Genomic DNA, 26,494 nt, shown 5'->3' on the forward strand with positions numbered 1-26,494 from the left:
AGGGCTACTTCCTCAGCAGGGAGATACAAGTGGTGACATTTCCCTCAAGAAGAGGCTAAGTTCAAGGCAGACTATTAAGCCTAAAGGTTTCTTCTCCAAGATATTGTCCCTTCAAGGTCTAAAAGAGGAGCAGAGGACTGTTCCCTGATGGAGGAATGAATACTTGACCAGATACTCCTATTTAATGTACATCAAGCAATTTTTCCCCAGTCCATAAATTAATAGTCCTGACAGGACTTCTGCAGTCCCTAACCACCCACCAACATGTTTCTATCAATTTAGGCATGAAGGGAAGCTATAATTCTGAATATTCATGATGTTATGACAGTGAACATAGCCCACAATTTCATTGGCATTACTCTAACTTAATAACACTACTCACAGCATTCACGGTGTTTACCATTGTTCCACTAGCTACACAGCCAGACATTGACTAGACAGATACACTCCATCTTCCCTTTAAAACAGAGACACCACTAAAATCAAGAAAGGAAAGTGGGAAGAAGAAAAGCCAAATGTATTCAAACCCCTTCATTCTACTACCTAAAAGCTTTGAAGAGATCACAGAAGTGTGGTAAAAATATAGGAATCCCTTTTAACCTCCATTTCTTTTAAAATTTAATATTTGTATAAATTGGCCAATCTTTTCTCCAGATGACCTTCGAATTAATATAGCTGGATTGGTTGGGGGATAGAGCGACAGGTTATTCCTTTTAAATTTTTTCATCAATCTAAGTGAATGTTTCCACTCTCCTTTTATTACTTCAAAGTGATCCCAAACCGGAAATGAGGCATAATTGAGTTTTCTGCGTTTAGAAAAGGGAAGTTAATTCAATGTGGAGTGGCAGGCACCAGGTACTGAGAGAGGATAAGAACCATATTTCATAATAGCAAAAGATCAAAAAGTCTATTTTGACATAAGCATTGTGGTGGTTATTGATCTGTTGGAATTAACTTTTAAAAAATAAATACAGTGCTACATTTCCTGCTTTGAGTCTCTGCTTTAATATCCCGCACAGACACTTGAACTATTTGGCTTAACAAGGATTTGGAGAGAAGCAGTTTTGGAAGATAACTTGGGGCTGACACTTATTGGATTATTTTCTTCTCTTGTCTTCCAGTCCCCTTTTTCTTCCAGAAGTTTGAATTGTTTTGGAAAAATCTTTCTCATCCCTAGAGAATATTTGTGCATCTCTACTGCATTTTTAACAGTGACCATCACAAACCTTTCCTATCCTCTTCCAAACTCCTAAACCCCATTTCACTCATATTTGGCAAATTTCCATGCCTTTTAGCAAGCAGGAGAAGACTGTGTTCTGCAGGAGCTCAGTTGATCTCGCTTCTCCTCACTTTAAAGTTTCTCTGTATTTTTTTACCCACATTCTTCTCAAGGAGAAGAAAATAAATCTCAGAGGAGAAAATAGACCTTCTCCGGATGGAAGGTATTTTTAACTCCTCTCATCTTTTTAAAAAAAGCAATCCCTTTTTAAAAAATCACTTTCTCTTTTTAAAATATATTTTTATTCTTCTCATTAGGAAAAAAATGGAACCATTTAAAAAAATAGAAAAAAGTTGCCTATATACCTACCACCCAAGGCCAGCCTCTGTTACCATTTTAGTATTCTTAACTGATCTTTTTCCCTCTGGACCCTCTTCCACTGGAACAAACAAGTACCATATTCCACTCTGAAAAACACCCTCCCAGCCCCTCACCCCTTCTACTCATATCTCTTCCTCTTGCTTACATTGGAAAACTCTAGAAATGGAAAGTCACTGCTTTCAATTTCTTCTTTAACTCCATTTGTCGGGTCTAAACCTTACTACCTAACTGAAACCATCATCACCAAGGGCTAACTCCTGACTCGTGGACAGAATTTGACTCTGCTCACCAGTTGGCCACTTTAAAACTCTCCACCTTAACTTCTAATTTTGAATTATCCCGCTGCCTTCTCTCTCTCTAAGGGCTCCCAATTTTGCCCACCCTCTATATGTGAGCATCCCCTAAGGCTCTGCTATAGGTCCTCATAATGAAAAATAAAGATGTTACAAGATCATGTAAATTTAGTTTACAGTAACTATTATCATGGCTCATAATATAATCAATTGCAAAATACTCAAGAGCTGGTGTAGATATTTTTGTAGTTTATTTTATATTCTAGATGTTCATTTACTCTCTGCTGATGTCACTAATTTTAACTACCTTTGGTTGTTGCTGTTGTTTTGCCACTTTATAACTCTAGAATGACCTCCACACATAAACAGTCCCTACCCTGTGCACGGGGGAGAACCATTACAAACTGTTGTCCTACATACACTCCAGCCTGGTAAACTGCAGAGTGAGCCTTACTGTGTAGATTAAAGATGGATGCACAATGTTTGGCCCATGGATAGACATCAAAAAGTGGCAGGTGTATTTATCTGCATCCCCATCAATGGTGCCCAAGTCACTGTTGGCCCTGGGGGGAGGGCTCAATAAATGTCCATGAACTTGAGAATGGACATGAGCAGACACACTGCAGGAAGGAAAGGAGAACTGAACAGGCACTTAAGTGCCAATAAATAACTTGGATTTCACTTTCCTTGTCAAGGGCAAGAGCACGTGAAAACATTACCAGGAGTGTTTAAATATGTGCCAGGGACTATGTAGATATTTTTAAAAAGGAGGAAAACAAAAAAGAAAACCACCGGTGCTTAGAGAGGTTAAAATAGTCTCCCAAGGTTAGAGCTAGTAAATGCCAGAATTGCTTATAGCTGTAGTCATGGTTCATGGGGCTAAAAATTCTGTACTCTAAGGGTTGGGTTATTTGTGGCTTTCATCAACCAGACTAACTCTGAGCAAACTGAACCATTATTAATTTACACATTAATCTGACATGCATATTGCTGGGTAGATTAATGCTGCAGGGAACGCACTGTCGGACAGGGTAGAATGGGAAAAGTTCTCCATGGCTGACAAGCTATACCTCCAGGCAGTAAGTGCATCATTGCCTTGTAGGAGATTCAAGATGTAAATGTGGTAAGAGTACAGTAAAGAGGGAGAGGACACTTCCAGCTGAGATCATCTCTTCCTGGACTAAGTGACATTTACACTGGCCATTATAAAACAGTTAATCATCTCTATAAATGTTTATTTTGCCTTTCATTGGAACTGGGTTCCTCTTTCCCTCCACACCCACACACAGAAACCCCATGCCCACTCCCTGTGGTCAGCTACGACCTTGCAAACCAGGACACTTATTGGTCATTTAGATCTGCATCTATCTCATTTCAAATAATTCAGACTTAATGGCAGATTCTGAGAATCAGGACAGGATGAACCTGTGGCACTTCCTAGGCTGGGAATCAGAATACTGGGCTTTGAGGTGTGGAGGATGTGTTCTGCTTGATTGTGTCCTTGAAACAATTTGGACTAATAGTACCCCCAAGCGGGTTCTGCACATATCCTTTTCAGGAATTTAACCTTGGCTGTGAGGCACTGCTGGTTGTGACTATTAGTCTGGTTCTAACAAGACCATTTGGGACAGCTTGGATCTGGTAACATGCTTAAGTTCGGTGCACCTGCTCTTACCATTTCTTCTTCCTGTGCCCCTCCATACTAGCCAGAGGAAATGGAGAGCAGGAAGGTGATTTCATTTTACAAGGGGTATTTACAAAATCAGAAGGCGATTCAGCCTTCCCCTTGCTCTGTTTCTTTTGTTCAATTATGTAATGTCTTGTTGTTTCTGTCAACAATAAAGACTTGGCGGGTGTCATATGTACAACATTGAACACACTGTAGTGAAGAAATTAAGATTTGTAAGACTGTGCTAAAAATGTTGGTACAAAATAATATATACATAGGAAAAATTCTCAGCGTGAAGTAATATAGAAGAGCCAAAAGGAGTTATTGACCTCTAGAAAATAGCTCCTTTTCTTGTTAGAAATAAAATGAGGCAGCAAAATATATGGGCATGCTTGTCATTCCTTCCTCATGTCATTTCTCCTCCCTGTGTTCCTTTACACTAACCAGAAGAAAACGGGAGGAGAGAAGGTAGTTGACTCATTAAAAATAAATTTCCAGGGAATTAGTGTTGAGTTTTTGATCTATGATACATATGTTTCTATGGAAAATGAAACCACTTAAGACTATTCCACCAGGTTTGTTACTCTCAGTACTGGCATGTTTTAACCTTCAAATAGTAAAAGCGTAAAACTTTGTGGAAAGTCGTAAAATTAAGACGCAAAATCTGCACATGCTCCACAGTGAGGAATAGAGAATGGAAGGAATTAGTCACAGCATTTTAGCTAAAATATCTACTGCCATCCTGCACTCCTTACATAGATAAAGTGAGGCTGACTCTGAGCCTCGAGAGCAAAACGAAAAGGAGAATCAGCAACTGTCTTATCAATCTCACTGATAACCTAAAGAATTAAAGCCCTAAGATATTAATTTTTAAAAGCCAGAAGCAGGAATTTTCCTGGGTTGTCTGAACAGTTGATCAACAAGTTAAGAGCTAAGGAAATTCCAATTTAGAAAAAACACCTTCATTGGCCTTAATGTTCTAATAAATGACTTGTTAGTCTGCTTTGATTTGACAACGAAGAACTCATATTGTAACACAAGAGTGAGAGTGGGGGCTGAGGGGGCAGAGAGCACTGTCAGCCATTTTTCCCAGACAATACCAGCCCGCCTTGACACAATTCTGCTGTGAAAGAAAAATTGGTAGTTAAAATGAAAGAGCTGCAGGATTTCTGCATATATAAACGTTAAAATAAAAACAGCCTAAGGGGGAATTATGTGTTGACTATTACCTTCAGCATCCTGAGCATTTGTGTACAACATTCCTTTTCATGGTGTCTAACCACTTTTCTTCTCAGAAAGCATAAATCTCAAAAAAAAAATTATCCTGTTCTAATTAGGCAGGAAAATGCACCCAGAGTTTTTAAAATGTAGACATCCTGTGATCACATTCCCAACACGAGGCAGCTTCACACCTTGCATCTTCCATCAACCCCAAAAAGGTGGCAAAGGGCTGTGGATGTGGAATCTGATGCCCTTTGCGGATTAAGTTGGTGTTTAAAGTGCAGCACTAGTGAAGCAGGGAACATGAGTTCAAGCCCTATAATTGGACAACTGGATTTTATTCAGTTACTTTTGGAAAAAAAGACCACAGTTGGAGGCACTGTTGTGGGATACACAAGAATATCAAGACGTGGCTTCATGACAAATAGACTCTGCTTCTGAAAAGGGAGAGGCCTAACCCAATTGTTCAACAAGAGATGAAAATATGCAAGATAGATGTAGGCAAGCAAACCCAGCTCATCATACCCACTTGTTCAGAATAAAACAGCTCTAACTCCCTTGTTCTGAGAATGGGTCATCAATTGTAACATTTCAAAGAAAAGCAAATCCAAGTCATTGTTGGTGTATGTGATTAACTCCCTTCTTATGACTATCTCCTTTTTCTTTCTTAATCCTTGATTTAGACCCTCATTGGACAAGGCCCTGCAGTGGCGTGATTCCCTGGACAAGCTCTTGCAGAGCAACTGTAAGTCTGAAGGATCTGTATAAAGGTCAGGGGAAGGACAGAGGCAAAAAAAAAGCTTTAGGCTGCCCATGTCCTTCTTCCCCAATTTTGACGTTTCTTCAATTTTGGAAGAATGCCAGGGGAGTGTAGTTATCTAGCTCATGGCAGAAGAATGTGAAAATAAGCTGTCCTGAGGACTCCTGAGTGCAGGTTGCATTCCCATCTGTCCTGCTTACTTGTGTGAGCAGAGCTAGTGGCTTGATCTGTGTAGTTCTTAAAATTTTCATCAGTAAAATAGAGATACTGCCTCTTCCAGCTTGGCCTCTTAATGGCTTGCTGTGGATTCAGTGTAGCAGGGTATATATCACTGTACTATGAGGAATGGATTGGGTGTATGTCCCAGTTGAAATTGTTATTAATTGTTTTTGTAACCTGCCATGGGTTGTTAACCTCCCCTAACCACAGTTTCCTCTTCTGGCAGCAGGCCTTTTATATCTCCATTCAAGACATGAAAAAAGTGCCAGCAAGAACTCCTCTCCAAGCTAATACCAATATACCTGAGCACCATTTGCCTCTCCCCAATACAAAATCCTTACTGATTCCCAGGCCTAAAGTATCAAGTTCAAATTTCCAATGTTTAGGATTCTCCATAATAATGATGATATGGCTGGTCTGCAGTCAAATTGAACTGTTCTCCCTTCCATATAGGATTTCTACATGTATTCCCTTTGGCTGGAATACTTTGTATTCATATCTCTATCTGTTGAAATTCTCCTCTCCTATAAAAGTGAATCTAAATACTAAATGCCTAGTCTTCCTTGACCGTCTGGAATGATTTATCCTCCCTCTGAGGTTCCAGTGCAATTTGTCTGCACATTTTTATGCCACTGTTACTTGCTACATTGTACTCTGATTATAGCCGTCTCCCTCCTATGACAGATTATAAACTCATTGACAGCCAGGATTTAGTCTTTTTCTTCTGGATAATTTCACAACAGGAAGTGCACAGTAATAGGAAAACAAATATTTGTTGAATCGCTCGCTCTAAAAATAGGATTCAATGTAAGATATCTAACCTATATTTTTCCATTTTCACCACAAGAGGGAATATGAAACTTTGTTAAATGCTTTGCAAAAATAAGGATTTAAAAAATATTTCCCACAGGACCATCAAGATTAATAGACACAGGGTAAATAGCAAAGAATGTATGTTGAATTGTATACAAACTTTTTTTATTTATTGTTTTTAGTGAGGTAATCTTCTGCTTACCTGTGACAGAATCAATATCTTATATTTGGAGGCAGAACACCAAAGCCTCTGATTTGGAACTTTCTCAATATTATCCACTTTTTATTTTCTTTTTATTTCTTGTGTTAAACAGAGTACCCAGTCCTGATACATATAAAGTGTTCCACGAATGCTTATTGAATAACTGGGTTAATGAATGACTTCATTATCCTTCTAGGACACAGAAATTCCATGAAGACAACTAGGAGAAAAATATTTATGTTTATCAATTGACTTATTTATTGTGTTACACAGTGGTTTTAGGGTCAGTAGCAACCTGACAGATGACATATTATATATTATGAATTCTACGTACCCTGGGTACAGGTATTTATTGCTACTGTCAACAAACCTGAGAATTAGCAGAACCATTTCCATGTTTTTAAAACCATTAAAGAGAAGGATATATATTTATGTGGCCATATAAAATCCTTTTCAGTCATACTAATCCTTAGGGCCACATGTTCATATATTTCAGGCTTTCAGGAGACAGAGAACTATTGGAATAAGTTAAGCCAGATGCAGTTAGTGTTAACACCTTAGCATTTGTTGAGGGACTGAAGTTTTTCAGCTTGCAAATAGATGATTTTCATGATGTGAGCTTGAGGCCTGAGAGTCTCACAATAATATTTTCTGCTTCTTAGAGGGGAAATATGTATATGCATGTGTGTGTAAATATATATAAAATTCACAATGTTTTATTTAATTAGATATATTTTAAAATTATATATACTATATATGTTATATATATAGTATATGTCTGTGTATATATATGTGTGTTCTTAAGTTCCACATCATTATCCTCTTAAGTAATTAACACTTTTAAGACTTGGGCTATTTCCCCAAGCAATAAATGGAAAAGCATTTGATAACTGTTCTAGTCAAAATTCATTCCTTGAGAAGATATCTATCCATTCAAACTAGCATGAATGAAAAAGGGTTTCTGGTATGGATACAGAGATCTCACAGAAGCAAAAGAGTGCCATGCTCTATGGGAGGTGATGCCATGAGCGAATAAGACAGTTTCTCCCTCCCTCTGCCTCTGTTTCTCTGTTCTGTGTCTCTGTCTCTTCCGCTCTTTCCATTTTTCCCTCTATCTCTGCTTCTATGACTCTCCCTCTTGCTGTGTCTGTCTCTTGCCACTTTGTCTCTGCTGCTCTCTGTCCAGCTATTTCTAGAAGAGGACTAGTGGAATGACAGGCATGCCCAAGTAATTCTACCCCAACACCATCAACCTAAAGAAACAATTTTTGACCTATTTCTCCAAACACCAGCTTTCGTGCATTGTGAATAAATTTTAAGCCAACTTTGGCAACTCAGTTCTTATGAGATATCCTTATTTGAATCTGCAAAAACTAACGGTCTATAGCCAGAACTATGATAGTTCTGACATTAGCTGTGATTGATGCAGAATAGGTAATGAAGAAAGATACATTTGAAAAATGTGTATTTAAAACTTCACAATCCCTTCGTGCATGTTTGATTTGATAAATTAAATCATTTAACCTCAAGGAATGGCATATTTGCTGATTTATGAAGAACATTTGGCATTCTCTTGTGCTAATGTAAAATATTGATTCAGTTCCCCAAGCATTTCTTAAACCCACATTTTTCTTAAATTTTCTTGAGTGGAAATGAAATCAATTGGTACCAAACCTCTAAAAAAAGATGGTTAAGCTGCTACTCAATCTTTTCTCTTCCACAAGATTCCTCTTTCTCTCCTCAGTTTTTAAAAATCTTTTTTTATTTGAAATATAGTTGATTTACAATACTGCATTGTGTACAGAATGATTCATTTTTTACAGATTATATTCTATTATAGGTTATTACAAGATAATAACCTATTAAACCTATTAAAACCTAATAGGCATTACCTAATAACCTATTAAAAATAATTTTTAATAGCCCAGTGTATTTGACTCTGTTCTGAAAGAACATCAATTTCTTACGTTTTTGTCTTCAGTTTTATATATGGCACCACCTGTTTTCTTTCTGAAGGTCCATGGGGCACATAACTGGTGTATCGCTTTTTAAACACAAAAACAGATTGCATGTGGGAGTTTAAATAAGACAGTGACATTAAACTCTTCCACATGACTGTCTTTAAAAGCAGACGAAGAATGAAACACAACCCAGTAGTAGCAAAGTTTTTATGTGAATCTTTTTGCCCCAGGAGTTCCAAAATGTCAGAACATTTCCTTGAGACACTCTTGAGATTTGGACTCTTGCATGGGGAATGGAATAGCCTGGCTCCTGGCTCCTCTTTTTGTTTTCGTCTTGGCATTCTCTTTCTGCTTCTCTTCCTTGTTTCCAATTTTCTCCCTTCTCTTTTCTGGCTTATATTTATCATCATCTTACTCACTGGTAGCCACAATTCCCTTTAAAGCAACAATTATAATAATAAAAGCAATAGCTTATATTTATTATTCACCATGTGCCAGGCACTGTCCTATGCACTTTGCATTTATTAGCTTATCTAATGATTTCAATAATTTTAGGACTTACGTACAAAAACAATCCGTATTTTTTCAGAAAAGGGAACTGAGACATAGAGAGCTTAGGTAACTTGCCCATGAAATAAAATACTACAGCAATAGCAAAATCAGTCATTTTATTTTTCCTTAATGTTTGTATTCTTCAGTTTTGAGACTTGGGAGGAAACTTTTGTCTCAATGGGTCTTATTTTATTCAGTTTGAACCTCTATTAAATGTTAGGCCCACATATTTAGACTAGGAGATGGGATGCTTTCAAAAAAAGGGCAAAGATAAATGAAATTCAAACCTTGAACTCAAATCATCAATAGCCTCCTGGGAAAGATAGCCATAGAAACAAATAATCCCAACAAAAAATGAGAAAGTGATCTCTCCTCTTATGATGATAAAATCCTCAACAGCAAGTTGGAGGTACTGGGTAAAGACTACCTTGTATATGAGGCAACATTTGAGTTGAGTTTTGAATGGTAATAAAGATTACTTTTAAATTGGGCATGAGTAATAATGATGAAAGTCAGCATTTATTGAGCTATCATTATGTTCACCATCATGTAAGAGCTTTCCATGAATTATTTAACCCTTATAACAACCCTGTCAGGTAGTTTGCATTAGTACCCCACTTACCAGATGTGACAACTGAGGCTTGGAGAGGTTAGATTACTTGCCCAAGTTACTGTAGTAGTGTGGTGTGCAAGGATCAACCTCCAGGCAATCTTAACTCTAGAGTCCATGCTTTGAAAATAAACTATGTAATGCTATTTACCAACTATTTGTAATGTTTCACTATTTTTCCTCTAGGAGAAGAGATTTGTGCTAATCTACTTTTCACTATTTTTTTCCTTTATGCCAGTTGGACTCGGATTTGTCTTATACTCTTTTTATTTTTAAAATGGTTTTATAGGTGGTTTCATTTTGTTCTATGGCAGGGTTGTTATTTTATTTTACAGGGATGTCAAAAGTGACATCACTCATTAGGGCCAGCTCTGGAATTATAATGTGGGTCTCACAACCCAGAGTGTTGCCACCAGACCAGAAGATCAGGTGGGTTTCATCTACTTCTTAGGAAAAGGATGCCTGAAGATGTGTGTGGAATAGTATTTTGAGGATCTGTGCAGGCTCAGCAAGGAATAATGTAGGGATTTTTTAGGGCTGTGTACTGAGATCTCTACTGGGGTGTGGAGTGGGCAGGGGAATAGTGTCAGGCAAAGAAGACATATGTGTTCCTCGCAGAATAGAGACTTTGGCCTAGAATAGATTTGACTCTGACCCAAGAGGACTTCCTCAGGGGTAATGGGAATTCCTCAGGGTCTCTGAGGAATGGACCAGTAGAAAACCAGAGGTTAAGGAGGAGAAATCATCTGGGGAGTGGCATTAGAGGGTCCTAGGAAGGGACCCTCTAGAGAATCCTCAAAATCCAGATGAGAGAAAAAATAGCTTTAAACATCTCCCAGACCAATAAATAAATAATAAATCCACTTTATGAGTCTTGATTGAGAGCACGTACATTGACAAAAAGCCTTGAGATAACATCATGGGATTCAAGAGAATGATGAAACCAGTACCCAGGAAATGGACTCAATACACTGGAAAGTTATTTTCCAAGTGCATTTTCTGTATAGGACGACTTGGTAAATGTATGGTAAATGTTAACATTGCTGTGGAATCCTGGAATGTATCCTCAGGTCATAAATAACAATGTTTCTGAGGACTAGAATTTTATCTCTACCTTTTTCAAAGATGTGGAGAGGGCGATTCAGAGTGCCTGAATCACCATGTTGTGGGGACATGGGGCTAATGAGAATAAATTGGCCCAGACTTATTCTGTGAAGTTATTGCTTTGTCTACAATCTTAGACCTGATTGTGTGGGTGCTCATAAGACTTCATTCCTATTGTCATTTCCCAGTAGCTAGAAAGTGCCTGGGAATTTTCTCATTTCAACAAAGACTACCTGACACCTTTTGTTTAAGAAACAATGAAAACTTTAAGAATGACAGAGAGAGAATTTGGGGGGTATTTCTTCTTTCAGCATGTATCATTGACTCCTGTGCCACTAAATGATAACAAATATTGCCGGAAATATGGTGGGAAATACGGGCAGAGAGAGAGGGAAAATACATGTGATGTTATCCAGGTAAACATTATCAAGTGGTCTCAAAGTAATTCTTCTAGCTGGGTTTCTAGAGAAAATTGTTTATCATACCTACCATCACTTCCCAATGTATTTTTAGGTGTTGTTCAATAAAAAATGTTTTTAGGTTAAGTACAGGGAGAGGGGATTAAAATGCAAAGTGTCTTGTTTGGATTCAGAATCACTGGTGACCCTAATCCAATTAATTATAGCTTAGCCATTCTGTTTCTTTAGAACTGAATACAGTTTCAGGGAACTGTGAGGGGTATGAAGACAATAAAAATGCACAGAAGGAAAATTGAAAAAAGACAACCATATATTTCAGGCTTAATTGTTGCATTTTGTGCATATTGTATGAAATCAATGTATTAAGCAATGACTAATGAATGAAAATTTAGAGTCCATAAAAAGGAGTAGGGAGAAATACTCAAGGGGAAGGGAAATAGATAGAAATTAGGTCAAAGGAAATGAATTCAGTACATGAATATGTCTGCAAGTAAAACTAATGAATTGCAGAAGTGTGTCCTTATGCGGAACAAGTTAGAAAGGTGGACCCTGATATACTGGTTATAGTCAGTCCAACCTTCTGCCCTGAGAGGCAAATGACATGCCAGGCATGCCTGTAATTGTGAAACAGTCTGTGGAAAACTAGAATTTTCTCTCCTTCCTTTAGAAATCTACTTTCCCTGAATAGTAAATGGACATGGATTCTCTGTCAGTACATATGCATTTGTTAGAATTTGGGTTTAAAAAAAAGCATATATATATATATATATATATATATATATATATATATATATATATATATATATACACACACACACACACAGAGAGAGAGAGAGAGAGACGACTTTAAAAGGAAGAAAATATTGAAGATATAGAGTGATTTTTCCTTTGTTCCTCACCAGTGCCTTCCTAAATCCTGACCTTGCCTTCTACTTATTTACCACTTTGGAGGTTAGAGCTGGAGGGGTAGGAAAGAAAAAGAAAACAAAAGGCCCAAGAATCTCTAATATGTATATATATAGATGATAGATAGATGATAGATAGATGGATATTCATATATAGATGTATATATATATTTAAATTATAAGCTGAAATATATTCTACATGAGCAACAGTGCACTGAAAACAGAATCACAGTAGTTATAATTATACTGAATTTAATAGGTTTATAGACTGATGTATAATTGATAGGCATGGTAACTACTCTGTAAGTGGTGACTTCATTGGGCCCCTTCCCACTCCTCCTTCAGGTCTCAAATGGAATGTCACTTTCTCATGGAGGCTTTCCCTAAACCTAAAATGAGGTTAGGACCCCTTTTGTTACTCTTACTATCTTTCGTATGGTTTTCTTTTGTTGTGTACATTTATTTGTGTGTGTTTCTTCATTTTCTTTTCTACCTCCCCCAGGATCTATAAACTTCATTAGGGCTGAAACTATGTCTATTTTACTTACCATAATTCCCAGAACATGATATTTGCTCAAAAATCATCTGTAGAAAAAAAAAGACTGTAAGTAGTTCATACACGAGAATCAACATTAATGTTACTTATACTATCAAATCTAGTTTTAAATGTATTTTTTTTATTTTTGGTAATTGATAAGTATCCAGAATGGCATTAGTGTTCACAGTGTCCCTGGATGTTGTATACAGGTAAACCTTTATCACCTAAATATAGACTGTCTGGATTTGAATCCCAGCTCTGCCACTTACCAGCTGGTTAACTAAGGGCAAGTTACTTGATCTCTCTGACTTCATTTGTAAAATAGATTTGTAATGAGGAGCAAATGAGTTAACTTTTGTAAGGTTATGGCATAAATGAAGGAATATATAGTAAATAAACCTAGGCTACAACATGGGATATAGTGTTAGATAGATAGATAGATAGATGATAGATAGATAGGGTGAATACATTTCCTCGAATAACCATTTTCCTTGCTAGACGGACTTGCCAGTTTCAAAAGTTTCCTGAAGTCTGAATTTAGTGAGGAAAACCTCGAGTTCTGGATCGCCTGTGAGGATTACAAGAAGATCAAGTCCCCTGTCAAGATGGCTGAGAAAGCAAAGAAAATTTATGAAGAATTCATCCAAGCGGAGGCTCCTAAAGAGGTTGGTCCTGATGGGAAGGTGGGTGAGTGTGGTCAGTGGGGGTCAGCTCAACAACTTCCCAGGAAGGATTTCCAACTGCAGTACACTTTGCAGCTACAGGCTATTCCTATTTGAGAGTGGGCCACCTTTCGTAAGTGCCTACTGAGTGGAAAGGCAGAGCAATACAGTCGAGCAGGTATGAACTTGAACTCTGTTTAGACCACTTTCTAAGCAATCATGGGTCTCTTTTCAGTAGTATGTAATCACAAGTCAGAATGATACTAGTTGTATGATCTTAGAAAAATTATTGAGTCTGTCTGAATTTAGTTTCTTTCTTTGGGAAAATGAGGGTAATGAAGACTATTTTTGCAGGATTGTTGTGAGGATGAAATTAAAGAGTGGACGTGAAAATATATATCTCAGCATTTGAACTAATGAATGCTTACTGAATGTTTCTACCACTTAATTTCTTCTCTCTTCCTCTTCCCCGTCTCCTCCCTTCCCTTTCTTTTTTTATGAAAACTCTCTCTTTTCCCTTCTATTCTCCCCCATCCCGTTGTTTCCCCCAGGCCTTTTCCATTTACACTCTAGTCGGGGGAAATAGGGTTTCTACTTACAAAAATCAAATGATTACAAGATAATAGTGCTAGAGATGTCAGAAGACAATGTACCATTAACTGACTGCTAAAGACAAGATGTGTGTTGATTTCAAAGAGGATTTGGATTAGTTTATCTGCCCTTTGCTGTTTATGAAACTGAATTGAAAAAGCTTTCTGTGGAATTCAGGATGGCCTCAGCAAGACCTGTTCATCATGTTTTGGTCAGGTCACTAATTTCACATTGCACCCCATAAACTAATCTGGACATCAAACATTTCATCAAGATTTGGGGCCAATCACAGGGGTGATCTGAGCAAACCCTCTAGGTAGGCAGTAATTAACTTAAGATTATTTGAGAGGGGAAAACCCCAATATCCTTTTTCTCTCACAGGTGCTCTAGACTCTTGAGGTCCCACCATTTGATATTTATTCCTTTGGTAATGCATTATTCATCACTGATCCTTTCTGAAAGATAAATATGTTTGAATGGATGGACAAATTATATACCTAATACCAATAGATGAGCTCCCGCCATGACACAGGAGGTGGAGGTCAGGAGCATGAGAGTATAGAGCACCATGGATCAAGGTGGAGAAAGTGAGAGTCCTAAGATGGAACTGGGCTTAGTCTTGCTGTGGAATCTTATCCAGATCTCCTCTTCTACTCCTCAGGCTCCCACCCTATACATATATGTTACCTTCCCCTACTTCTGATGCCTTTTGTGCTGGGACATTATTCTTCTATCCACGTGGAATCTCTATTTGTGATGTTACCAAGTAGATTAGTATTAAATTTGACACCCATTTCCTGACTTCAACTGATCTCCCATTTCCAGCCTGTCTTCTTACCAACATCATTCCTCTTTACAGAAGTCTAGGATTTGTTGCAATATCTGCACATCGTGGAGACCCATCTGGACTATTGCTGTGAGCTCCAGGAAAACATTGTTCTCGAGGTTCCTTACTAGAACACTGGTGGTTATCATGAAAATATGAGACATTAAAAATGAAGTTTCAAAATAAACAAAACCCTGGCTGAGTTACTAGAACATACAAATGGTGGCCCTCATTATGAGGACCAGTGAGCTCAAATTAAAATAGCCTTGGCCTCCAGCCTCTGAGCTGGGCATCAGAGAGAATGAGAATCTCACTCCTGACACATAATAAACATTCAGTGAATATTTGTGAAATGAATGGGTGCAGATGTCCCAACCCAGACCTTTCTCAATGTGTAACTTTGGGCAAGTTTCTCACTAAAGCTCTCTAATTCTCAGTTCCCTTAACTGTAATCATCTGACATATATGTATGTGTACCTAGAGGATGTTTAATAAATTGTAGCTGTTATTTTTAAAATTCTCCAACTCTTGTATTTTGACCCCCAAATTTACTATTTCATTTTGATGACCAGCAGATTGACCTATAAAACAAATTTACCCAGGGAAATAGTAATCTAAATTTTCTTTCTCTGAATATTCACCTCAGTTCTTTTTTTTTTTTTTTTTTTTTTTTATTGCGGTACGTGGGCCTCTCACTGTCGTGGCCTCTCCCGTTGTGGAGCACAGGCTCTGGACGCGCAGGCTCAGCGGCCATGACTCACGGGCCCAGCCACTCCGCGGCATGTAGGATCCTCCCGGACCGGGGCACGAAACCGCATCCCCTGCATCGGCAGGCGGACTCTCAATCACTGTGCCACCAGGGAAGCCCTCACTTCAGTTCTTTAAGATAAGGAACTGAAGGAGAGATACAGTTGTAAAAAAAATTGGAACTAAGATTAAAAAAAGGGAAGTGACCCTGCGTAGTTCAATAAGTAGAAAACTCATATATTGCAAATTGTCAACTGTCCATATTTTAAATTAATGAAAAATATTTTCTTGGCTTTCTAGTAAACAGATGAGTATATATCAAAATGATTCATTAGAGGAGCCCATGCACATAAAAATAATAAGATAAATAGCTGTTTTTGCTGGTGCATACAATGTGTTAGAAAGTTTTAAATACATCACTTCTTTAAAAAATAGGATTAGGAGATAATTTTATAATTTTTAGAAATGCAACTATTTGAGTAAGACTGCCCACCTAGCTCAGTATATATTTAAAAGAAGGAAGAAACATCGCTTTCGTGTGGCAGGAAGAATAACAGACTGAGAATAGAGAAATATACATGATAGCCTCACCTCTGTCCCTCTCTAGCTGTTTGTGGGCCTGTAACGACCTCTCTGGGTCTCCGAGTCTTCACCCGTGAAGGCAGGAGTCAGACTACCTCACCTCTGAGGCTGTTTCCAGTGCTGCCTGTGTAGTCTTCCGCCATTCCTGCATAAAGCACACAGGCCCCTCTCACCTGTGGGAAACATGTCATAGCCTCAACTCACTTCATCCTGGACCTTCAGTCACAGTCACTCCTGTGTGTTCTGGCCTGGTACTCCCCAATCATGTCTTTGTCCCTGACTCTGACCTAAAGCTGCTTCATAATTCTCTGAGCCCAAATAGCTTTTCTCAGTAACAAGAACTTCTAGCAGCCCAGGAGAGACCTAAAACATTTTCTCATGTTCCAATTCAGAATTATTAGTTGATTTGTTTCTTTCTCTTTTACATGCAGACACCTTAAGAGTCATTAAACATACGTGATGTACAGTGATTTCTCTCAAATCATACTCAGACAAGCCCAGACAGGCTGTACACTGTACAACTCCAGGGGACCATTTACACGGACCCTAACATGAATGGTATCCCCGGGAGTAGCTCTATGTAGTAGCCCTGCATTCAGGACAAATACGCCATAATGCCTTCCAACACTGCTGTCTACTGGGTAAAAGCAACATTGCTGGGCTTTTGAGTCTTCTCTCTACCACTTATGATCTTGGGCAAGTCACTTAACATTTCTGTTCCTCAGGTGTAAAATGTAGGTGTCAGTATTGCCACCTAGAGTTGTAAGATTCAATGAGTTCATAGCACAGTGCCTGTAAAAGTTAAGTTCTCCGCACTCAGTAAGTATTAGCTGCTATTGTTATCATTGTTGTACTAGAACCATTGTTTCCCACTTAGTTTCAGGAAAAGACCAAATTTCTTTATTCTTCAAGAACCATGCAAAAGGTCTTGGATCCCCGGTCAGAAGTTCTTTCTCTCTCTTCATTCTCCCCACTAGGTGTGAAACCAAATGCTGTGGTAGGAGGATTGTGGGATTAGGCATCAGGATACTTGGATTCAAATTCAGAGTCTCTGCATTCAAATACATTTATTAGTTCTGTGATCTTGAAGAAGTCTCTATCTGTCAATCTATCTATCTATCTATCTATCTATCTATCTATCTATCTTTCTCCTACAAAAGGAAAGACTCATTCTTAGGGTTATTGTGAGGATTATGTGAGGTCTGCATGTGTTGGCTGCTTATTTCTAACAGTGGGTGTCTAACACTGGTTGATCTTAATCTGAGTCATGCATTTGTTGAAGCATTTGTTGAAGTTGCCTTACCCCACTGCATATAAAATAGAAATGATATTTCTCACTTTCTATGACTCTCTTCCCCTCATGTGTTATACTGGTGAGAAATTCCACTTCTCTCCCAACCCCTCCTCAAATCCCGCAACCTGGTTGACTCAGTGACCCTGTTTCCTGTCTCACAGGTGAATATTGATCATTTCACAAAGGACATCACAGTGAAGAACCTGGCAGAACCTTCCCCAAGCAGCTTTGATGTGGCCCAGAAAAGAATCCATGCCCTGATGGAAAAGGATTCACTGCCTCGCTTTGTGCGCTCTGGGTTTTATCAAGAGTTCATCAAGTAGGAATGTAGTTGGTCTGTGAGAATCATCCCGACAGTTATTTCCTCCACAATAACCCTGCACTTTCCAGCAACCCACATATTTTCCTATAGCAGCTTGCTCAAAGACTCTCAAATGGAAAACCCCAGGGAGTGTTGCTTCCTCCTTTGCCCACATTGTTTTGGATGTTTATCTATTGCCCAGATGCCTTCCTTTTCCAATTTCCTCTTCCTTCCCCCATTCTTAATTAAGCTCTACTCTTGTATGTTGTTGTGAAACTCAATCAGAATGACAGAAAAAATATCTATCAAATGAAATATAAGATAAGACTATGATATTATTGAATGTAGGTCCATTTGGTTTAGATAATGGATCTCCACCTAAATTGGTATGAAAAAGAATGTGGATGTGGAAAGACCAGTTTTAACTGGGACTAATTGATCTCATTTTTAAAAAAGTTCTGATCCATGAGGGGGTCACCCCTCTCATTGTTTCTGAACTTGGTTAGTAAAAGTTGCTAAGAATTTTATGAGGCAGAGCCACTATTGGATTTTTTAAGCAAATACATTGTTAAAAAATATTGATCTTCTTCTGAGAGCATCTTTGTGTTAGCTAGAGATTATAAACAAGAGATATAGATACATAAATATGCTGTGTTTATATAAAATCGATCTGAACACCATCCATATAGCTTCTTTCCCTATATTTCCCTCATACTTTCCCGTGCATAAAGTTACCAAATTCTGTATTAAATCAATGACCTGAGATTGACAAGGGACTACTTTATACATGTATCTATGCCTCTAGTATATAGGCACAAAGTTTCAATTTTCAAATTATTTAAAATTCGTGTGAGTATAAAATTCCAAAATTTCTGATTCCAATCATATAAAACAGGTGTTACTCATTGCAGTGGTCTCCCACTTCAATATCACGAGGGCTGTACACTAAGATGGGAAAATCTTGCCAAGCCTAAAAAGGTTAGTTGTCCTATGATGCCATCAGTTTGTTTAGTAAATGATGATTATCTTTAAAACACCAAATTATCTTTGGAAAACTTAATTTGACTAAGTACAGAGACGTTCTAAGTGAGACAAAATTTTAAAGTATCCTGCATTTTATAAAATAATCTGATCTTTTAGCAACCCCTCACTTCCCTCCCTATTTTGCTCCCTGCATTAATGAATTGTATTTATAGTCAAAATGCACATTTATACCCCTAACATGCCTTACACACAGCCAATTGATAACATGGTATTTTTAGTAGGTTTAAACTTTTAATTCTGTATTTCATTATTATAAGTCTTGCTAGAATTTTTTTTCTTATCTTTAGTAGATTTGATTAAACAATGATTTACATAATCTAGTAATAAAGAGAGTCAAACCATGTATGAGTATAACCAAGGTGAGGACACTGGGTTAACTAAACAAGTAATTTTTAAAGGATTAATAAAAATCTGAAATGTTTAAGTAGAAGACTACATTGTTTAGTCTTGTATTTACTCCCTTTGTTTCTTTTTTTCTTTCACACACTCCTAGTTTCACATGTTTGTAGCCCATTTATTCACTTAATTCCTAAGAATATTGAAAGTGAAGCAACTATATGACTGTATTCTTTGAGTAAACACTGACTGTATTTGTTGGGTTTTCCTTTTTTTTTTTTTTTGTATTTCAAAGGCTAATGTGTCCTTCCTGAATACTTGCCATTTCAAACTCTGAAAATGGGTCGGAGTGACTGGGTCTACTGCCAACTCTTGCTAGTCTGGTATGATTTCATTCATATTTGTCAGTATTGCTCACTTCAAAGAAACTCCGTCATCAAGCAGACGACAGCTAGGCCAGACCAACATTGTGAGCATGAAAAAGAAGTTCTCACCATGTCTATTCGTGTAGGAGTGACAAGCAACTCACAACAAGAATTCCCAGCACAACCATCCTCAGCAACTGTCTATGCTGCTCCAAATCAGTATAAAATCACCAATCCTTTACTTGCTAATGCAGCTAGAAAATTTAAGAACTGAAGAATCTAGGTGAGTTTTTTTTTCTTGAATGCCAAAACATTTTTAAGAAAAATTTTGATGTCATTAATATTTCAAATATTTTATTCATATTATTTGAAACAACAAAATGCTTGAAAATACCCAGAGAATTAACTAGAGATTACAGAGTTCACCAAGATGGTTGATGTGACAAAGACTCGGACTGACTGTATTCACAAATTGACTGCACATCCTATGTAAGTGGGTAGACTTGTCAGTGGAGGATAAGAAGAACCTTCACCTTTTCATAAGCTGAACCCAGGAGGCAGAGGGGAGGAAAAGCACCAGGAGGGCAATGTTGTAAAGGCTACAAGAAGCATGAATGCCTTGCAGTCAACCGGTGACATGTAATATATATGTAAATATGATTTTAAATTTAAAGCAGTACACACACACACACACTTCTAAATAATAAAATTAAAAGGAATACAAATATCACAGCCCAAAACGAAAAAGCAAATGTATAAAAATTGCCCTAGAAAATTCTTTGAAATCTTTGGTGTTTTAAAACTTAGAAAAAAAACTGAGCTACTAGAAGTTGCCATAGTAACACAAACAAAATAAACATTCTTTTAAATTTTGGGAAATTTGTAAAACTGGGATGATCTTTCCAGGAAAAAAAATGTGTAACATCTGCTTATCACTGCCTTTGCCTCCTCCACTTCCTCCCCACTCTCCCTTGAGTAAATTGCCTGGGAAAGTATGAAACTCAATGCAGGAGTGAGCCCTGTGGTGCTGGCATTTTCCTCCCTTGTGAAAATGTAACAGTCATAAGTGAATCTGGGATGTAGAGAGGTGGTCAATGGGAATAGGAGTATATGCTTCTCATCTTTGAGAGAAACCTAAGATTAGGTAGGTAGGTCAGGTAACTACCATAACCTGTTTTTCTGCCTGGGTTTGATATAGTTTGTGGTTGGTGTCTGATTAGGATCTAAACTTGACCAGAAGAAAGAGACAGACTATCAACTCTCAGAGTAAATTAGGAGGCTGTGTTCCATGTTCATCTGCTAAAGCAATGCTTGTTCATGTGAACAACTCCTTACACACACACACGCACACATGCACACACATTCACATTTTCTTTCTCTCAGATAGACACCTTCTGAAATGCAGAACTGAGGTGTTTCAGTAACTTTGCTTTCAAATCAATAGAATCAAATTTATGAAAACATTTTGTGCCCCACTCCCCATACCACCTATGTACTCTAATTCTCTATCGTATAAATTATGCTTTAAGCAGATTTCAGGTTTTAGTGCATAAAGAGAAGAAATTGTTAAAGAAATTGTTTTTACTTTTATCCTCTACAAAGCCATGGATTATGCTTGGTTGATGTGCTCTCTGTATACACTCCCTTTCAAGAGGGTGGACTTGTTATTATTTCCCAAAGAATAATAGATATCCAGAAGTTTCAATAAAAACTTGACCATTAGTAAATCAATTGGTAAACTAATAAACATTCCCTGCCAGGGCTTTGTCAAGCTATCCATCCCATCACAAATTTGATAATTTGAGAATCATTTCAAAGGCTATCATATTTCAGAGGAATCATTTTTGTCCCTGAAATCATTCCCTCTAGCAGGCCATTTTCCTTGTTTCCTGGTAATTTAGCAAGTTTGAGAGAAATAGGGTCATGAGAAAAGAAAAGGGAGAAAGGAAAGATGGGAAGTGGTAAAGAAGTAAGTGCCCAGACCTATAAAGTGAGTCCATTCACTAGGAGACATTTAAGAGCAGCTCCACTTGATTGAAAATCAAATAGTTTCTGCTGTCACCACCAAGATTTGCAGGAAGGCTTTTCTTGACTAACAATGCAGATTGATGTGAAAATCTATTTTAATATCCTAGGGATTCTTGATTAGATAAAAGAAGAAACATGGAGGATTTTCTTTCCCCAGTGGGCTTGCATGTGCCAGAGAGCAGAGCATGGAGAACCCAGTTTCTAACATCCAAATGTCCAAACCCAAGGGCCAGGCAACTCTGTAGGTTCTGGACATGATGTCTTGATACATATCAGTGTATGGGTTTTCCAGGCTCTCCGTTCTATAAGAGTGTGTTCAGTTCTTGCCTTGGATAAGGCTCTTTATCAATTTAGCAACTACTTATTGTGCTAAACATATTTTCATTCAAATAGGTTATATGGCTGACCAGAGCAATAGATATCCAAAGAAAGGCTCTCCCCAGCATACTGGAACTGAAAAGATCAAGACTTCCCACAGAGACATTTGTAGCTTTGAATGGAAACTCATAGCAGAGAGTAAAGGGAAAAAGACAGACAACCCGAACTTTGGAATATTATCCTCACCTCCATTTCTAGTGGAGAAGTTACAAAACCAACATTTATATCCAGTTTGATAAGCCTCTTGTTTTTTCACCTGAGACAATTTTCCTTTCTGTCTCACACCTATATCTCCATTTCTTCTCTCCCCCTGTGTGAGGATACATTTTAAATAGTTGAGTCTAACCACTGTTATCTAATAATGAATACAATTAAAAGCATTTAATTCACTATCTAGGAAAATGTATAAACTAAGGCATAGACAAAACAATGGGAAATGCTGAAAATTTTTCCAATGGAGAGAAGTAATCTGGATAATTTTTGTCAAAAGTTCTTTTCATGTCATATGTTATTAGAATTTGGGGGGACTAAATTTTTAAAGAATGCTGCAACTCGCAACTCATCTTCAGGAGACCAGCCCAGAGAAAAGTGTAGAAATGAAAGGTTTGGAAATCCATTTGTCAGCATTTATCCCATAAGTTTTTCATTTAGAAACAATGTGTTTATCTTCTAATTTTGTAACCAATACGTTGTATACTATGTAACTCATACTTCTTGATAAAGCACCAAATATGTATCTGTAATCACAATCACATATATTATATTAAATATATATCTATATAATAACCTCATATGAGTCCTTCTTGACTCCTGAACATTCTTGATATGAAACTCTATCTTAAGGTAGGCTTGTTGTTCACTTTGCTCCTTATACCAGGTGAGCCCTTGATCAATTGGGAGGATCCCTCTCCTAATAAACATCAACTGTAATACAGCCTGACAAGCTAAACTCAGAAAGGGAGATACAAAGTGCCCAATATTCATACACTCTGTTCACTACTTTCCCTTGGATTCAGATGGCAACAACTTATTGATGCAGGTATTCACTATTAGCATTGACTGAGCACATTATATCATTTAGATCCTGCAATATTCAGTGAGTATAGTTATTCCTTTCTCTTCCTGCACTGGTGAAAGATCTGAAATCCATGTGCCACTGCAAGCAACTCAATTCTGTGACCTTAGATTTGGTGCTCAGATAGTTTAGGTAATGGACTCAGATTATACAACTAGTGGGGTTGGGATTGGATGAAAGGGGAGGTTTGTATACAGAAAGAGGCATAAATAGAATCAGTTTACAGAGAGAAACAATGATGAGAACCCATGTGAAGGGAGAATGGGAGAGAGGAATTGAGAGATTAGAGAATGTCGGCTTGGCCTGTGACAGTTTCTAAGTTCTCATTCACAGTTTCCATGAAGCCTAGGTATATTTAATGTAGATGCAATCACCGTGGATCATTTCAGTACCATCTATTCTATTCTCCTCTTTATTTGAATTATCTTAGATGATTTTCTGACAGTTTCCTCCAAGAAGCATTATTAGATCAAAGATCACTAACACTTTTGTCTCCCCCACAGAGAAGTGATGCCTCAAGGTCATTATGTGAATCAGTGGCAGAATAAAGCTTACAGGTCAGACTGCCTCTCAGACTGCTGTTGATCCACTCCACCAAAGGAACCACACGCGATCCCTCAAACATTAAGATTACTGGTTCTAATTTGAGTAAAACAGGCTAAATCCACCCCTGCCCTAGTGGGAGTCCATTCTATCATCTGTTAGTGATGTAAGCCATGTTCTCCAAGCTCTCCAATCTACAAAGTGTCTTTTGCTAATTTTACATTTTCTAAATCAGCTGTATCTTGAAAATTATTTTGTTCACAAACCACTTTCCAAATACCTTAACTCTTCAGATGGCTTCCCAGTGCCTCAGTGCATTCTACATTTAAATTAGTTTCATCTAGCAAATTCCTGGTCCAAATTCCATGCTTTTCCACTTTTTAGTCTATTTCTACCTTCTCAGTGTTTAAACTCATTAAAAACAGTTTGAAATGTGGATGGAAATTGTACCAGAAAGCCAAGCTTATGAGGAGGCAGTCTTCACTCAATCCTTGGGAGCCAGGCCTCATGGCCAGGCCGCCGGGTCTCTTAGTTAATGTTACATTTCCAAAGTACTCCCACCTTGGGGGGATGCAGAGTGTGTGACAGACAGGCAGGGTTGGGTATGCACTCCCACAGGTGACTTTGAAAGTCTTAGTTATGTTTTGAATAAGTGGTGCCTTGTCTGCCGCTAGAAGGACCTGTCTGTGACCTGTGAGAAATAGATGCTTTGCCTCAGATCGTGCCAGTAAAAGCCCAAAGCCTCTTGGCTTCTGAGTAGAATCCTTATGGAACATCACAGATATTTAAATAGGACCTGGAGCCCAGGGTCATTAATGAATAAGGATGAATGGAGATGGATATTCCTGTATTTCTTTTAACTGAATATTTATTTTGACTACTTTTTAATTTATCAGTGAAAGTCATAATATGTCTACTTGAGTTTCACTAACATTTCTACTGACAACGAGAACAGAGGTTGTTACAGAATCAGGTCTGTTCGCCTAGCACTTAGCAAGCCAAATGCTGACATGCCAAGGTTTGTGGCAGAGAAACAGTTTATTCTCAAAACAGTCAAGCGATGAAATGGGAGAACATGTCTCAGATCTACCTCCCTGAAAGTGAGGGGGTTGGGATATTTATGGGATAAGCAGGGTGGTCTTAGACATGGGGAAAGTCGGCTGGATGTAGAGAAAAGGTGAGGTAATCGGTGTTCTGCACAGGTGCATCTTGTTTACATGTGTCTGCATGTTCAAGATGGAGGCACTTAGCATGATCTGAGGCTGGAGTTTTCTAGACCGCTGATGTCAAAATGCTATTCCTTAGAAAACTGTGCAGGCCCAGTTTTAGGATCCGTGGCCCCAACCAGCCTTAACTGGCTCACACTGGACAAGAGCTGACTCCTAGTTCCTGAAGTTATGGGAAGCTGGGAAGGTATACAATTAAAGGTGTGGGTGGAGAAAGAAGGAAAAATTAACCTAAAGTGAGCTTAATCAGGAAAGGTAGTTTACAAGCAGAAGGGTGTTAACAAGCTGTTCCCCTATCTGTTGTTCTGCAAGAGGAGCTCAAGAGTTCCTGTTATCCGCCGGCTTCTGTTATGTCTATGGGGCACGGTTTCCAGGTGATAAGAAAAATCCAGATTCAGAAAATGTCAGAGCTGGAATAGACATCACAAATTCTCTCATATGCCTAGGATGAAAGTCCAGTCCTCCTCTCTCTGCAAAGGTTCTCTTCAGCTGAGATACCAGCATCTAGGGGGTATGGGGGTTGAAAACACCTGAGGCCGTGGGAGCAAAGGAGGCACCCACTTTCCTGGCCAGTCAGAGCAGCCGAACTGCCCTGATCAGTCCAGCAACACAGTCACACACAAAAACCCACTCTGCCATCCTTAGAAATTATTCTTCCCTGTCTTCATTTTTAAAGATAAGGAAATTGGGACCCATTGAGCTGACATGATTTGTCCAAAGTTATATGTCTGGATAACAGCATGTTTCTTACTAATGATCTGATTCCCATTCTGTGGTATTTTTTCTTTGGAGCAATATTCGAGTTATGCCTTATTCACATATCTATAATAATAGGTGTTCTGAAAGTTGATATCAAAGAATTGTAAGATACTAGAGAAATGGTAGGGTAGGGATGGCCAAGAAAAACTGTGCTTCTCAAAAGTGTACTCCTGTCCACTATCCCTCTAATAATTTTCCCAATTAGATATCCTTCATGTTTAACAAACTACACCTTTAAAAGTAAAATATCCTGTTAGAAAATTATTAGCTATTCATACTTTAATGTGACTAAATCAAGGAGGATGATACACATTGCTTAATTCTTAAGACATTCTTGAAGACAGCCAGAGGGAAAGGGTGTTTTGATTGAGGGGACGATAGCATTGATTGAGGGAAATAGTGGTCTGTCTATTGTAACCTTATTTTTTGAAAACTGATCATCCATATATGTTATATATGGCCTCATTCTCTGACAGCACTGAATAATAAATAAAGATTTATGGACATAGAGCAGTCTTTTATCCTATATATTATTCTAGCAACTATTAGGTATTGTTTTACTCTTTACTGGGATTTGAAGAACTTGAAAATTTCTCATGCTAAAATTCCTTAACTACCAATTGCAAACTACCATTTTCAACTTTCAACTTTTGTAAAGCATTGTCTATCATTGTTCTTTCTTAAATGTAAATTCACCTAGGAGGAGTAACACAAAATCTTCAACAGCTTAGAGTGTTTATCCGATCATGTTACTTCTCTCATGACTTATCTGATCATGCTATTCCTCTCTTTAAAACCTTTCAATGAGTTTCCATGGTCTTGATAGGTTCCAGTCCCAGGGTACAAAGGGAGTCTTGTAGAGTTTTAAAGA

At 38.0% G+C, this 26,494-nt stretch overlaps 1 protein-coding gene across 1 annotated transcript in view; it reads left to right on the forward strand.

The window, feature by feature from the left end:
- The window catches only part of RGS5 (regulator of G protein signaling 5), a 48,593-nt gene extending 29,250 nt beyond the window's left edge, over positions 1 to 19,343 (forward strand). The window contains exons 3-5 of the mRNA XM_081225530.1: positions 5,467 to 5,528; positions 13,365 to 13,531; positions 17,730 to 19,343. Of these exons, the coding sequence (XP_081081656.1) occupies positions 5,467 to 5,528; positions 13,365 to 13,531; positions 17,730 to 17,891 (391 nt within the window). The 3' untranslated portion in view covers positions 17,892 to 19,343. The remainder of the gene's footprint in view (positions 1 to 5,466; positions 5,529 to 13,364; positions 13,532 to 17,729) is intronic.
- The last annotated feature ends 7,151 nt before the right edge of the window (positions 19,344 to 26,494 follow it).

Source organism: Mesoplodon bidens (genome assembly GCF_964165515.1).
Source record: "Mesoplodon bidens genome assembly, chromosome: 2".
NCBI lineage: Eukaryota > Metazoa > Chordata > Mammalia > Artiodactyla > Ziphiidae > Mesoplodon > Mesoplodon bidens.